This window comes from Camelus ferus, chromosome 17 (assembly GCF_009834535.1).
Source record: "Camelus ferus isolate YT-003-E chromosome 17, BCGSAC_Cfer_1.0, whole genome shotgun sequence".
In the NCBI taxonomy this organism is placed as follows: Eukaryota; Metazoa; Chordata; class Mammalia; order Artiodactyla; family Camelidae; genus Camelus; species Camelus ferus.
In genome coordinates, this window is record NC_045712.1 from 23,359,209 (window position 1) to 23,373,153 (window position 13,945).

The window sequence follows — 13,945 nt, forward strand, 5'->3', positions numbered from 1 at the left end:
GAAAAATACTCCATTGTGTGTATATACCACAATTTGTTCATCCATTCATTCATTCGTAGATATTTGGTTGTTTTCACCTTTTGGCTATTGCTGTGAACATTTTTGTACAATATTTATTTGAGTACCTGTTTTCAGTTCTTTTGGGTGTATACCTAGGAGAGGAATTGCTGGGTCATATGGTAATTCTATGTATAACTTTCTGAGGAATGGTCACACTGTTTTTTTGTAGTGGTTGCACCATTTCACATTTCTAGCAATCCATGAAAATTCCAAGTTCTCTACAACTTCTCCAACTCTTGTTTTTTTCTGTTTTTCTGATTCTAGCCATCCTATTAGATGTGAAGTAGTATCTCATTTGGTTTTGATTTGCATTTCCCTAATGACTAATGACATAGAACTTGTTGACCATTTAAATGCCTTCTTTGGAGAAATGTCTGTTAAGTCATTTGCCCATTTTTTAATTGTTTTTTTTATTGTTGAGTTCTAAGAGTTCTTTCTACATTATGGGTACTAGACCCTCATCAGATATATGATTTACAAATATTTCCTCCCATTCTGTGGGTTGTCCTGTTACTTTCCTGATGATGTCCTTTTATGCACAAATGTTTTAAATTTTGATGAAGTCCAGTTTATCTGTTTTTTCTTTCATTGCCCATGCTTATATTTAAGAATCCTTTCCCAAATCCAAGGTTGTGAAGTTGTATGCCTGTGTTTTCTTCTAGGAGTTTATAGTTTTACCTCTTATGTTTAGGTTATTGATCCACTAAAATTTTTTTATTATGGTGAAATATATATAACATAAAATTTGCCATTTTGAACTATTTTTAAGCATCCAATTCAGTGCTCTTAATTACATTCACAGTGTTGTGAAGCCATCACCGTATCTTCCAAAACCTTTTCATCATTCCAAAAAGAAACTCTGTACCCATTAAGCAATAACTCCCTATTGTTCCTACTCCCAGGCCCTGGTAATCTCTAATCTACTTTTTGTCTCTGTGAATTTGCCTGTTTTAGGTAACTCATATAGATGAAATCATGCAACTTTTGTCCTCTTGTGTCTAGCTTATTTCATCTAGCAGGCTTTATAATATTCCATGGTATGTATATACCACATTTTGTTTATCCATTCACGTGCTAATGGACATTTACGTTGTTTCCATCTTTTGATCATTGTGAATAATGCTGCTGTAAGCCTTGGTGCACCAATATCTGTTTGAGTCCCTACTTTCAGTTTTGGGGGTGCATACCTGGGAGTGGGATTGCTGGGTCATATGGTTATTCCATGTTTAACTTTCTGAGGAACCTGTTGTTCCATTTTGAGTTAGTTTTTGCATGTGGTGTGAGGAGTGATAAAATAACGTGGAAGCATGTTTTCACTCAGGATGAAGATAAATGTTTGTCCCAGGAAAAACCCATAATCGTTGGCCCCTTGAAGACACCTACAGGTCTGAAAGGCCATACCTGCAAACCAGACGTGAGCAATACCACAGAATCACTAGCCACGATCAGTAGGGTGAATATTGACATCTTACCTGCAGAAAGGAGGGACTCAGTGAACGACGGCTTATTTCAAGAGAATCAGCCAGGACACTTAGATGTCTTTAATCAGCTGGACGGTAAATGTAACATTTCTCAAGTGAAGGAAAGGCTGCAAGAAAACACTAAGTCCAGTGTTCAACCTGGAAACCAAGTTCCCACAGGGTCCTCTAACAATGTCGCTGAAGAAGGGAATGTCCCAGTGAAGCCTCTGCAGCCCCTAAACAAAGACCAAAATTTACCAAAAGACCAGGTGAGTGATAAGAACAAGATGCTGGTTTCAGAGAGAAGATCGGGAAGTGTGTTTACAAAGGTGTGCATTGTGTTCATTGGTTGTGCTTTTAATTGTAGTGTTAGGAAAATCAGTTATTCCCATGTAAGAGTTTAAACTTAGTAGAAGCCAAAGAATAGGACCCTTCTCTGCCCTGGTGTAGGGTACTTGCCATTTACCATTTGTGTATTTTTTCTTATTTCTAGAACATTCTTCCTTAGTCCTTCAAGTGGATGGGTAGTTTCCAACAATTAGATAATATAATATTCTTTCTTGCTTTTGAAAGTGGATTGATCTGATTTTTTAAGTTATGGAATTTAAAAAATTATGTGTTGGAACCACAGGAGAAGGAAGAAGAAAAGAAAAGGAATGGAACAAAAAGATTTTGATACTAAGAGACTATTCTGAGTAAATTTAAAGTTTATTTTCTACTTGAATTTGGAAAGAAGCCTTAATTAGATGAAGCATGGTAATAGCTGAGGATTGGAGAGAAAGTCAGAATATTTGATTAACTTTACATTTTTATGTGTAAAATGTTTAAAAATGCATTTAATATGTCTATTGACTATATTTTATAATCTATGCTATATATATTTAAATTTTATATATTACGTATGTTTTCATATTTAACATCCTCATATATAAAACTATTTTATACATTTATATTCAGATGTTTTTAATAAGGTTTTGTTTTTATGGAAAAGTACAACTGTAATGCTCTTTTCGTTTAAACTCTTTGGTTTGAAACCAAAATATAGTCTTAAGTGTTCTCTGAACACTGGAATCCTTAGTACTTAATAGATAAAATTATATGTGTCCTGCTTGTTCTGCTTGACTGTCCAATTATATTCACATTTGCTTCTTCTATTTCCTCTGTAATTATTAAAAAAAAATTTTTAAGTACCAATTCAGTGTTTTTAGTATATTTATAAAATTGTACAATCATCACCACTATCTAATTCCAGAACATTTCCGTCACCTCAAAAAGAAACCCCATACTCAATATTGGTCACTCTCCAGTCCTCCTTGTCCCCAGCCCTTGGCAACCATTGTCTGTATGGATTTGCCTATTTTCAATATTTCCTATAAATGTAATCATACAATATATGGCCTTTTACATCTGACTTCTTTTATTTAGCATAATGTTTTCAAGGTTGTATCCATGTTATAGCATATACCAGTATTTCATTCCTTTTTATTGCCAAATAAAATCTGTCATATGTATATTTCATATTTTATTTATCCACTCATCAGTTGATAAACATTCGGGTTGTTTTCACTCTTCACTGTGGATAATGTTACTTTGTACATTAATTTACAAGTTTTTGTGTGGACATGTTTTCAGTCATATCTTGGGGTGGAATTGCTGGGGCATATTATAACTCTAAAGTTTAACTTTTTGAGGAACTGCAAAACTGTTTTCCAAAGCAACTATATCTCTTTACTTCCTATCAGCATTGTGTGAGAGCTGTAAATTCTCCACATTCTCACCAATGTTTATTTTCTGTTTTTTTTTTTTTTGTTTTTTTGTTTTTTAATTCTAGCCACCCTAGTGGGTGTGAAGTGGTGTCTTACTGTGGTTTTGATTTGCACCTCCCTTATCACTAATGTTGTTGAGCATCTTTTTGTGTGCTTCTTGGACATTTTTGTACCTATTTTTGGAGAAATAACTATTCAAATCCTTTGGCTGTTTTTAATTGATTTATTTATCTTTTTATTATTGAGTTGTAAGAGTTCTTTATCAATTGTAGATGTCAGTCCTTTATCAGATGTAAGATTTGAAAATATTGTCTTCCATCTTGTGGGTTGTCTTCACTTTCTTGATCATGTCCTTTGGAGCATACACTTTAAATTTTGATGCAGTCCAATTTTGTCTATTTTTCCTTTTGTTGCTTTTGGTTTTGGTGTCGTGAAGATTTCTCCCATAATTTCTTCTGAGTTCATAATTTTAGCTCTTACATGTAGGTCGGAGATCCATTTTGAATTAATTTTTGTGCATGATGTGAAGAAAGGATTCTACTTCATTCTTTTGTATGCAAATATCCAGTTGTCTCAGTACCATTTGTTAAAAGATTATTCTTTTCCCATTGGATTTTCTTGAGACTCTCATTGAAAATCAATAGACCATAAAGATAATGATTTATTTTTATACTCTCAATTCTGTATCACTCATCTATTTGTCTGTCTTTATATCAGTTACACACTATCTTGATTACTGTAGCTTTATAGTAAGTTTTGGAATTGGGAAATTTAAGTCTTCCAACTTTATTCTTATTTTTCAATATTATTTTGGTTATTTTACATTTCCATATGAATTTTAAGATTAGCTTGTCAATTTCTGAAAAAAGGCTGGAATTTTGATGGGAATTTCATTGAATCTGTAGAACATTTGCAGAATATTGCTATCTTAATATATATCTTCCAACTCATGAACATAGGCTAGGTTTATATTTTCTTCAGGTCTTCTTTAATTTCTTACGATGATGTTTATTGTTTAAATATATAAATCTTAAACGTCTTTTGTTAAATTTATTTCTATATATTTTACTTCCTTCTGATAGTATTGTAAATGGAATTGTTTTCATGACTTCACTTTCATAATGTTCATTGCTTATGCATAGAAATACAATTAATTTTTATGTATTGACCATGTATCCTACAGCCTTGCTTAACTCATTTATTGGTTCTGGTATCTTTTTTATAATGGACTGCTTAGAATTTTATGAATATAAGATCATATCATCTGCAAATAGACATAATTTTACTTCTTTCTTTCCAGTCTAGATTTCTTTTATTTATTTCTTTTCTTCCCTAATGGCCTTGGCTAGAACCTCTAGTACAATGCTGAATAGAGGTGATAAGAGTGGACATCCTTGTCTTGTTCTTGACCAAATTTCTTCCTTATGCCAGGCTTTTAGAACAGGTTTTCTGTTTATTTTCTTTGATAGAATGTCATATCCAGCATTTCCTCTTTTTTTTTTATGTCATTATTGTTTTGTTGTTGATAAAAGTGGAAGAACTTTTTTTCAGGATCACTTGGATTTCATGGAGAAACTCCTTAAGTCATTTGTTCAATTACTCATCTATATGTAAGCTTTATTTTGAATAGCCTATACTTAATACCAGCAGAGAAACATTTATTTCACTCTTCAGAATTGTATCAGTCATTGTTTATTATCTGGGTATCCTTGTTTAACTAGCATATCACATTGCTCGTTTTTCTTTTTGAAATGCACCACGTAGTGGGCTCTTGATAAAAATGTGCGGACTGAATGATATTCAATTACCAGTGTCCATCTACTTGAAAACTTAGATATTCTGATAGTCAAAAATTATATTAAAAAATTAATATAAGAAGCAATTTTATTTTAATATTTGATATACATTAGTTTCTAAAACCAGCTATTCAAATAAAATACTGAGTCGGTGGTGGTCTTTATAATTTTAAAGTTAATTTATTTGATATTTACTACTGCTAGTAATAGCTTCTGGTTTCTGAGCATCTAATATGTGCTAGAAATATCCTAAGTACTATAGTGTACCATGTTCTCTAATCCTTCAGCAGTGTGTGTGAGGCATTATACCCATTTATAGATGAAGAAACGGAGGTTCGGAGAGATATGACTCCATCTGCATCCTAACTCAATGGTCTTTTCATGGTGCTTTTTAGAATACATCCAGATAACTAATGTTTACGGGAAGTATGTGTGTATTAAATTGGATTTCATTTAAAATATTTGTTAGTTTTCTGGATAGAAAACCTATTTAAATTTATAAAAAGATTTAAAAACTAAATTGAACACCAGTAGTTCAGGTTAATAACAATCTGTGTATTTTAATTAAAGTAATAATTTTATTTAGGAAAAAAGAAAAAGAGCCAGAATATATAGATAACTGATGTCAGCATTTTATCTTTATCTGTCAACACTGAAAATAAGTATTCATTTTGAGAAAGACAGTTCCTTCTTTCATTTGTAATTTTTAAAGTAGATACAGAGGGTTTGACCGTTTGGAAGTTCAAAAGACTTAATTATTCTATTTTGGTGTTTTTTTTTTATTGTTTCAATTTATTATTTTTAAGGATCAAGTTGCTGGTGACTGTGTTATAGAAAAACAAGGCAGAATCCACTTAGGTTTACAGCCACACAGCTCTGGGTCTGAACCTTCCCTGTCTCGACAGCGGCGGCAGAAGAAAAGAGAACAGACTGAGCACAGTGGGGAAAAGAGACAGGTCGGCAGAGATCTCTTTGGAGTAAGTGATTGTGCTACTGCTTGGGTAATAGACTTTAGGAAGCTCCATTCCTATTTAGAATGATTAACAGTTGCCAGAAAGGTACATACAAAATGCAAGAAGCATATGAAAATGGGTGGAAATGGCAAGATTCTAAATATTAGTTTTCAAATGTCAGTGAGTTGGAAGCAGAGTAAGGATTTTATCTTCTCCAGCAAATATGGACAGCTCATTTTGAGACTTAAAGGAACAGGCTACGGTAAATCTCTGATTTCTCTTGTGTCATATTGATGAACAATTTCTCACTCAATTTCTGCATAAGATCGTGTCAACACCTCATTTCTGGAAGTAACTTTCACAGGCACCCTCTCTATAAGTTTCTTAAATGGTCCTTCACTTTTTTTTAAATTGTTTCATACTTTTGAAATATATTTTAAAATGCCATATAGCAACAGTTTTTTAAAAAAATTCATTTTTATTGAAGTACAGTCAGTTTACAATGTTGTGTCAGTTTCTGGTGTACAGCACAATACTTCAGCCACAAAGGAACATACATACATTCATTCTCATATTCTTCTTCACCATAGGTTACTACAAGATACTGAATATGGCTCCCTGTGCTATACAGCATAAACTTGTTTATGGTCCTTCACTTTTGACAGTCTCTTTCGCCCAAAATGCAATGTTTTGAAGTTTTTGAGAGCAAATCACTGACAAGTATATAGATTTACTGATAAAGGGCCTTTCGAGGTGGATGTTATGAAACTGATAATCTCCCCCTCCTTTTTCATTATTTAAGTTTCAGGAAACTTCTCGTCTTTTGCCTTCTCTTCTTACTGTTGAAAAAGTGGATGTCACATCAACACAAAAAGATGCTGAAAACCAAAGTAGAGTGATCAGTGGGTGTGCGAGAAGATTGAGGAGCACTGAGATATCATCATCGAAGGTTCGTGGGAGTATGTGTTGGATTTTTTTTCAAACCTTTTATAAAGCTTTTTGGTTGTAAAATCCTGCATATATTATGAAGTTCTGTGTTAAAACATCTTAGCCTTGCTTTTCGCCATCACTGGAAAGCAACAAATTTGTGATTCTCAACAGAAGCTTTGATTGAAGTGGACAGATTCTATAGTCCCAGGGCTGGTCATTTTCAGTTAATTAAGGAGACGAAGAGGATTCTGAATATAGGAAATGCAAAATTCCCCATTTCCCCTTCGAAAAATGAGTATTTCCTCGAAATGAGGGCTGTGATCATTCCTAGCTAGTAGCTATAACTATAATGTGAACTGGGTTCAAATGGATACTCTTTTAAAGGCCTGTGCAAGGTCTTTTCCTGTAGTGCTGGCTGATACGTTATGCATTGTAGGTGTTATAAGAATAGTGAGTAGGAATGGAAGTAACTCTGACTTTCTTTAAAAGGACCGACCATTATCAGCAAGAGAAAGGAGGCGTCTAAAGCAGTCTCAGGAAGAGATCTTCCCCTCAGGTAAGGTTGTTCTCTTTCCTTCATCTATTGAAGGTTGTTGGCATGGCTTGTGGACATAGCATTGGTTCTGATTGTGAGGTGTTAAGGATTTTCAGCATCAGTAATCCATTTGGGAAACCAATTTGGAAGAATTTTTGAAATTTACTAGTCAAGCCTTAAAAAAATCAGCATAGTATTGGATCTGAAACTTGTATTATCAGAAGAAGAGGATATTAAAGAGAGCAAGAGGGACTCAAAGTGACAGTAACTCTTGGGAGATTTCAGACAGGAAATCAATGGGGTGAGTGTTTAATTTGTTTCCATGTTCAGAGTCTATTGGTCAAACAAGTGCTCTCTTCTCAGGAACAGAGAGAGGAAGCCAGGAGAATGGTACTGCCCTCGGCTGAGGGCTGTGATCATTCCTATTACTATTATCTAAAGATAATATATTCTGGCAGTTTCCACTTACTGAATGCTGGCTGTTTCAAACATTATGGTAAGCATGTTAAGGGCATTATCTCATTTCATATTTTGCAGCTGAGGAAACTGAGGCTTAGAGGGGTTAAGTAACTTGCCCAAGGTCCTGGGGCTGGTAGACATAGAGCTGAGATTTGAACTGCGGTGTCAGATACCAGAGTGATGATGAATATGCTGTTGAAGTTCCTTCTAGGCTGGCTCTGGCAGGGTATCTTCTACACCCAGAGCAAAGCCCTCTTCTGTTGAGGCCAGCCTGCCATGAATAACCACTGAGGATGGTCACTTTTTCAGGTCCTTCAGTGAGGACAGCCTCTCTGAGTCTAAGGGGGCCAGGGAAACCACAAGAGGAAGGCCATCCCACCCTTTCTCGATGGTTGTCTTCTGACTGCAGCGTTGCTCAGGTACATTACATAGTCCTAAGGGAAAAGGTGGGCATGTCTGTATCTGGCAAGCCTAATACATTAAACCTCATAAATACAAGCTCTGTTTATTTCTGGGACAGTCCTGGCTTAAGTTATACCTTTCACTCTCCTCTGATAAGGAAAAGAACTAGTCAATAGTAATTAAAAGGATTATGTTTGCTTCATTTAGGAAATGAATTTTTCAGACACTCTTGTAAAGAATTGGCAGCCTAGGTTAATATCTTTCTTAGATAGTCTTTTAAACAAGACTTCCAAACGGTTTCCACTAGGCAACAGTTTGTTTATTCTGCTGTGTTACTAGTATACCTACCAACCTGGCCCGATTTTAGGCTCATTTGCTGATCGTTTCTTGGTTTCCTGTTTATCAAAGTACCTTACCTTTCTGCCTAGGGATGATGTAGGGGCACCATCTGGTGGCTAAACGGATAATTGCAAAGTTTTAAACTCATGTTTACTTTTCTGTGTAATAATACCCAGGGAATAAGTATTCATTTTTCTGTATTCTAGTTTTTGATGTTATTTCTAGGAGCATATTATTTTAAAAAAGAAAAAGAAAAATTCTTCCCTTTAAAGTAATGAAGTTTTTTTTCTTTAGCAATAGTCTGTGATTTAGTTGATTTACTAATTAAGATGGTCCTCTTTATTTTCCCAAGTTATAAGGTTTGTGTGTAATTATATCAAATAATCCTTTAAAGCATTTAAAAAAGAGTCTCACATGTGAGCCAACTGATGTTGCTTTTATTTAGATGGCATTGTGTTTAGTTTAAAATGCCAATATTCTTTATGGTACCAGCCTTCTGCTTAGAAGTTGGAATAGCAGAACTGTTTGTCCACTCTCTTCTGGAAGGGAAATTTCTTCAGAGCTGAAACTTTCCAGGGTCTTATAAAACTTCACCTTGATGGGGAAAAAAAAACTTAACATCTTTAGACATCTAAAATTTTTTTAAAAGCAAACAAACAAACAAAACTTCACCTTGATGTTCCTCAGGCTTCACTTATGAACTTCATGGGTGAACTGGGACATCATTTGGGTAAAGTAACTTAAATTTTTATATCCATTAGTTCTCCAGTGAAATTGGACCTAGGTGCACATTGTGTCTAGACATTACCTCCAAGACTGTCTCATGTATTACATTCTAGTTATGTTGTAATATGGAATTTTGTTTTTCCAAACATTAATAGGAAGGGAAACCTACCCATTGTCTCTCTGAGGATGAATTAAGTTCTTCTACAAGTTCAACTGATAAATCAGATGGGGATTCCAGGGAAGGGTAAGTTCTTGTTTTTCTGTCTTCCTTCATAAATTATTTCTGTTTAAATTAACTGTAAATGTACATGTATAGTAGCATTCAGACCTGTAGTACTGCAATTGATAATGTTATAAATGATTTTTGGTATATACTAGAGCTAAAAACCTCTTCTAGTGAACACATCTGATTTTCATTCAGAATTCTTACAGAATGTTTCCTTAGATCTGTGGGTTTGTGGGTTTATAGTTTTCATCAGATTTGGAAACAGTTTGGCCACTATTTCTTGAAAATTTTTTGGATTCCCTCCTGCTCTAAGGATTCTAATTACATGTGTATTAGATTGTTTAAAGTTGTCCCAGTTCACTGATGGTGTTCATTTTTTTTAGACATTTTTTCCCTCTGTTCCATTTTTCATAGATTCCATTGCTATATCTTTGAATTCACTAATCTTTTCTTCTGCAGTATCTAATTTGTTAATCCCATCTCATGTATTTAACACGTTATACTTACCACTTATAGTTCATCGTGGGTCTTACTTATCTTCATTGCCTCTCCTTAAAATGTTAATGCTTTCTCTACCTTGATCATATGGAATACATTTATAGTAACCATTTTAATGTCCTTATTTACTAATTCTCTCACTTGTGTCACTTCTGGATCTGTTTCTATTAACTGGTTTTTTTTCTCTTCGCAAATGTGTGCTATTTTCCTGTTTTGTATGTCTTTTTTTCTTTAATTAAAAAAATTTAACACCTTTATTGTGATATGATTCTTGTATGGTAAACTACACATATTTCAGGTGTATAATTTGATGAATTTTGATAGATGTATACACCAATGAAACCACCACCACAATCAAGATAGCTAACATTTCCATCACTCTGGTACTTTTGATTGGATGCCAGACATTGTCAATTTTACCCCATTAGTCTGATATTTTTATATTTCTTTAAGTATTCTTGAACTTTGTACTTGATGTAGTTAAATTACTTAGAAATAGTTGAGCACAATTTATACACAGAACCCAGGGCCTTTTCTTTCTGGCTCTCTCCAAGATCCCTCTCTAACTTTCCAGTGGCAGTGGTGGTCTCGAACTCTGTCCATTGGTTCTGCAGGCCAGAAAGACTGTGGGTTTTCTGTTGTACTTTAGCTGCCCTGAGGCTAAAAGGTATTGACTCCCCTCCAAAACCTACTTGCAAATTTTGTACATTCTCCATTGCTTTCACATAGTTGATTTTCATATTTTGTCCAGAGTTTATACTTATTTGTTGAAGGGTCTATCATGTAGGAGCTTACTTGCCTATTTGGAAGCAGAACTTCCTAGAGGTTGTTTTGTGTCTAATTTCTGTGAAAAATTCTCATGAAGCCAATTAAATAACAAGAGAATTTCTGTTTTCCAGAAAAGGTCATACAAATGAAATGAGTGACTTGGTACAGTTGATGACTCAGACCCTAAAGTTGGACTCTAAAGAAAGTTGTGAAGATCTCCTAGTACCGGATCCAGTGTCAGAATTTAAACTTCATCGGAAGTACCGGGATACGCTAATACTTCATGGAAAAGTTGCAGAAGAGGCAGAGGAGCTCCATTTTAAAGAGCTGTCTTCAGGTGGTCACTTTATTGTTTTATACCAAACTGGGGAGCATATGTTTATTGGGGAAATGTGTCAAATCAAGGAGTTAATGCTTATAATTTTGGGTTTTTTTTTCTTATTTCATTTCGGTATCTCCATAAAAGATATATCTTATTTTATGTAGCAGTTGTGTTCCTGAAAAATTACATGAAAATTGATTTTTAAAAATAAATACAAATATACATGCTTGAATTTTTCAAGTGGATTTTCTTTAGACCATTGTAGGAGAGGAGGATAGCTCTGTGGTAGAGTGCATGCCTAGCACGCACAAGGTCCTAGGTTCAATTCCCAGAACCTCCATTAAAAATAAATAAATAAATAAATAAACCTAATCTCCCCCTCCCCCCCCAATAAATAAAATAAAAAACATATATTAGACAATTGTAGTTTTTAGGTTTAGGAGATAGTAGTGAGACATGAAGTTCATATATACATTTCAGTCATTAAAAATATGTGAAGTTATTAAACCAAACTCTTGTCAAAGTGAAAATCTTACCATGACAAAAATTTTTTTTAAACCATTGTGTTCTTGCTGCAGTAATGAAAGTATTTATTTTACCTTGTTGTTGTTATTGCTTTTTAGCTCTCATGCCAGATGCTGAAAAAATCAGAAGAATTGTTGAAGTCTTGAGAGCTGATGTAATTCGGGCCCTGGGGATTCAGCTCTTAGAGCAGGTCTATGATCTTTTGGAAGAAGAGGATGAATTGGAGAGAGAGGTGAGTGTCCCCATTAGCTGTGTCAGCTGTTTATGCTATGGAGTTTTTTTTAACAGCCTTTTGAAATATAATTAACATACCATACATTTTACCTATTTAAAGTGTACAATTTAGTGGTTTTTAGTATGTTCACAGCCATCACCACAATCAATGCTGGAACATTTAATTACCCCCAAAAGAAACCGTTTATTTACAGTCACTCCCCATTGTCCTCCAGTCCCTTCACCCCTAAGCAACCAATAATATTTCTGTCTCTATAGATTTGCTTCTTCGGGACATTTCATTTCATTTATTTATCTTTGTTTGTTTAGGGGGAGGTTTATATTTATTATTGTTATTTTTTATTTAACTGAGGTACTGAGGATCCAACCCATGACCTCATGCATGTTCAGCACGTGCTCTACCACTGGACTATACCCTCCCCCACTTCATTTCATTTAAATGGAGTTATATAAAACTATGTAGTTTTTTGTGATTGATTTATTTTATTTAGCATGTTTTCAAGATTTATCCATCTTGTAGCATGCATCATGTACTTCATTCCTTTATATGGCTGAATAATATTCCATTGTATGGCTATACCACATTTTGTTTATCTTTTCATTAGCTGATGGACAGTTAGGTTGTTTCCACTTTTTGTCTATTATGAATAATGTTGCTATGAACATTCATGTACAAGTTTTGGCGTGGACATATGTTTTCATTTTTCCTGGGTATCTTCTCAGGAATGGAAATTACTGAATCATATGAAAAGTCTATATTTAACATTTTGAAGAACTGCAAGACTGTTTTCCAAAGTGGTGGCACCATTTTGCATTCTCACCGGTAATGCATAGGGTTCTGATACCTCCACATCCTTGCCAACACTTGTTATTGTCATCATTTTGATTACAGTGATCCTAGTAAATGGGAACTGGTATCTCATTATTGTTTTTATTTGCTTTTCCCTAATGATTAATGATGTTGAGCATCTTTCATAGGCCTGTTGGCCACTTGTATATCTTTTTGGAGACATGCCTATTCTGAACTTTTACATATCTTAAAATTGTTATTTATCTTTTTATTCTATCTTTATATATTCTGGATACAAGTAATTCCTTTATCAGATACATGATTTGCAAATTTTTTTTCTATTCAGTGTTTTTTTTTTTTTAACTTTCTTGATGATATTCTTTGCAGCCCAAAAGATTTTAATTTTGTTGAAGTCTAATTTATCTATTTTGGGTTTTTTTGTCACTTGTGATTTTGGTGTCATATCTAAGAAGGTTTTTGCCTAACCTAAGGTCATGAAGACTTATTCCTATATTTTCTTCTAAGAGTTTTATCATTTAAGCTCAATTAGGTCTATAATCCATTTTGAGTTAATTTTTTGTATTGTGTAATTTCATTCTTTTGCATGTGGATATCCAGTTGTCCTAGCACAACTTGTTAAAAAGACTATTCTTTTCCTATTGAATTGTCTTGGCACCCTTGTTGAAAATCAGTTGACCATAATGCAATGGTTTATTTCTAAACTCAGTTATGTTCCATTGATTTATATGTCTATTCTTTTGTCTATACAACACTGTCTTGATTACTGTAGCTTTGTAGTAAGTTTTGAAATCAGGAAGTATGAGTTCTCCAACTTTGTTCTGTTTCAAAATTATTTTGGCTATCGGTTGCATTTCCTTGTGAAATTTAGGGATTTTGATAAAGACCCTATAGAATTTTGCTTTGACTAAACTATAGTTTAATTTACCTGACTTTTCTGCTTAAAGTTACGTGTATTTTTTGTGTCATCTAATAATCCATTGACAGATGCAAGGTCATGCAGATTTATCCCCATGCTTTCTTCTAAGAGATTGATAGTTTTAGTCCTTACATTTAGGTCTCTGATATATTTGGAGTTAATTTTTATATATGGAATGAAGTAAAGATCAATTTCATTCTTATATATGTGGCTCTCCTG

At 33.9% G+C, this 13,945-nt stretch overlaps 1 protein-coding gene across 3 annotated transcripts in view; it reads left to right on the forward strand.

Annotated features, from left to right (window-relative positions):
• The window catches only part of NEK4 (NIMA related kinase 4), a 48,837-nt gene that overhangs the window by 25,373 nt on the left and 9,519 nt on the right, over window positions 1–13,945 (forward strand). For all 3 annotated transcript variants that reach the window (XM_014564060.2, XM_032458326.1, XM_032458327.1), the window contains exons 7-14: window positions 1,382–1,789; window positions 5,889–6,059; window positions 6,838–6,984; window positions 7,455–7,521; window positions 8,269–8,378; window positions 9,582–9,670; window positions 11,050–11,255; window positions 11,864–11,997. In XM_014564060.2, the coding sequence (XP_014419546.1) occupies window positions 1,382–1,789; window positions 5,889–6,059; window positions 6,838–6,984; window positions 7,455–7,521; window positions 8,269–8,378; window positions 9,582–9,670; window positions 11,050–11,255; window positions 11,864–11,997 (1,332 nt within the window). The remainder of the gene's footprint in view (window positions 1–1,381; window positions 1,790–5,888; window positions 6,060–6,837; window positions 6,985–7,454; window positions 7,522–8,268; window positions 8,379–9,581; window positions 9,671–11,049; window positions 11,256–11,863; window positions 11,998–13,945) is intronic.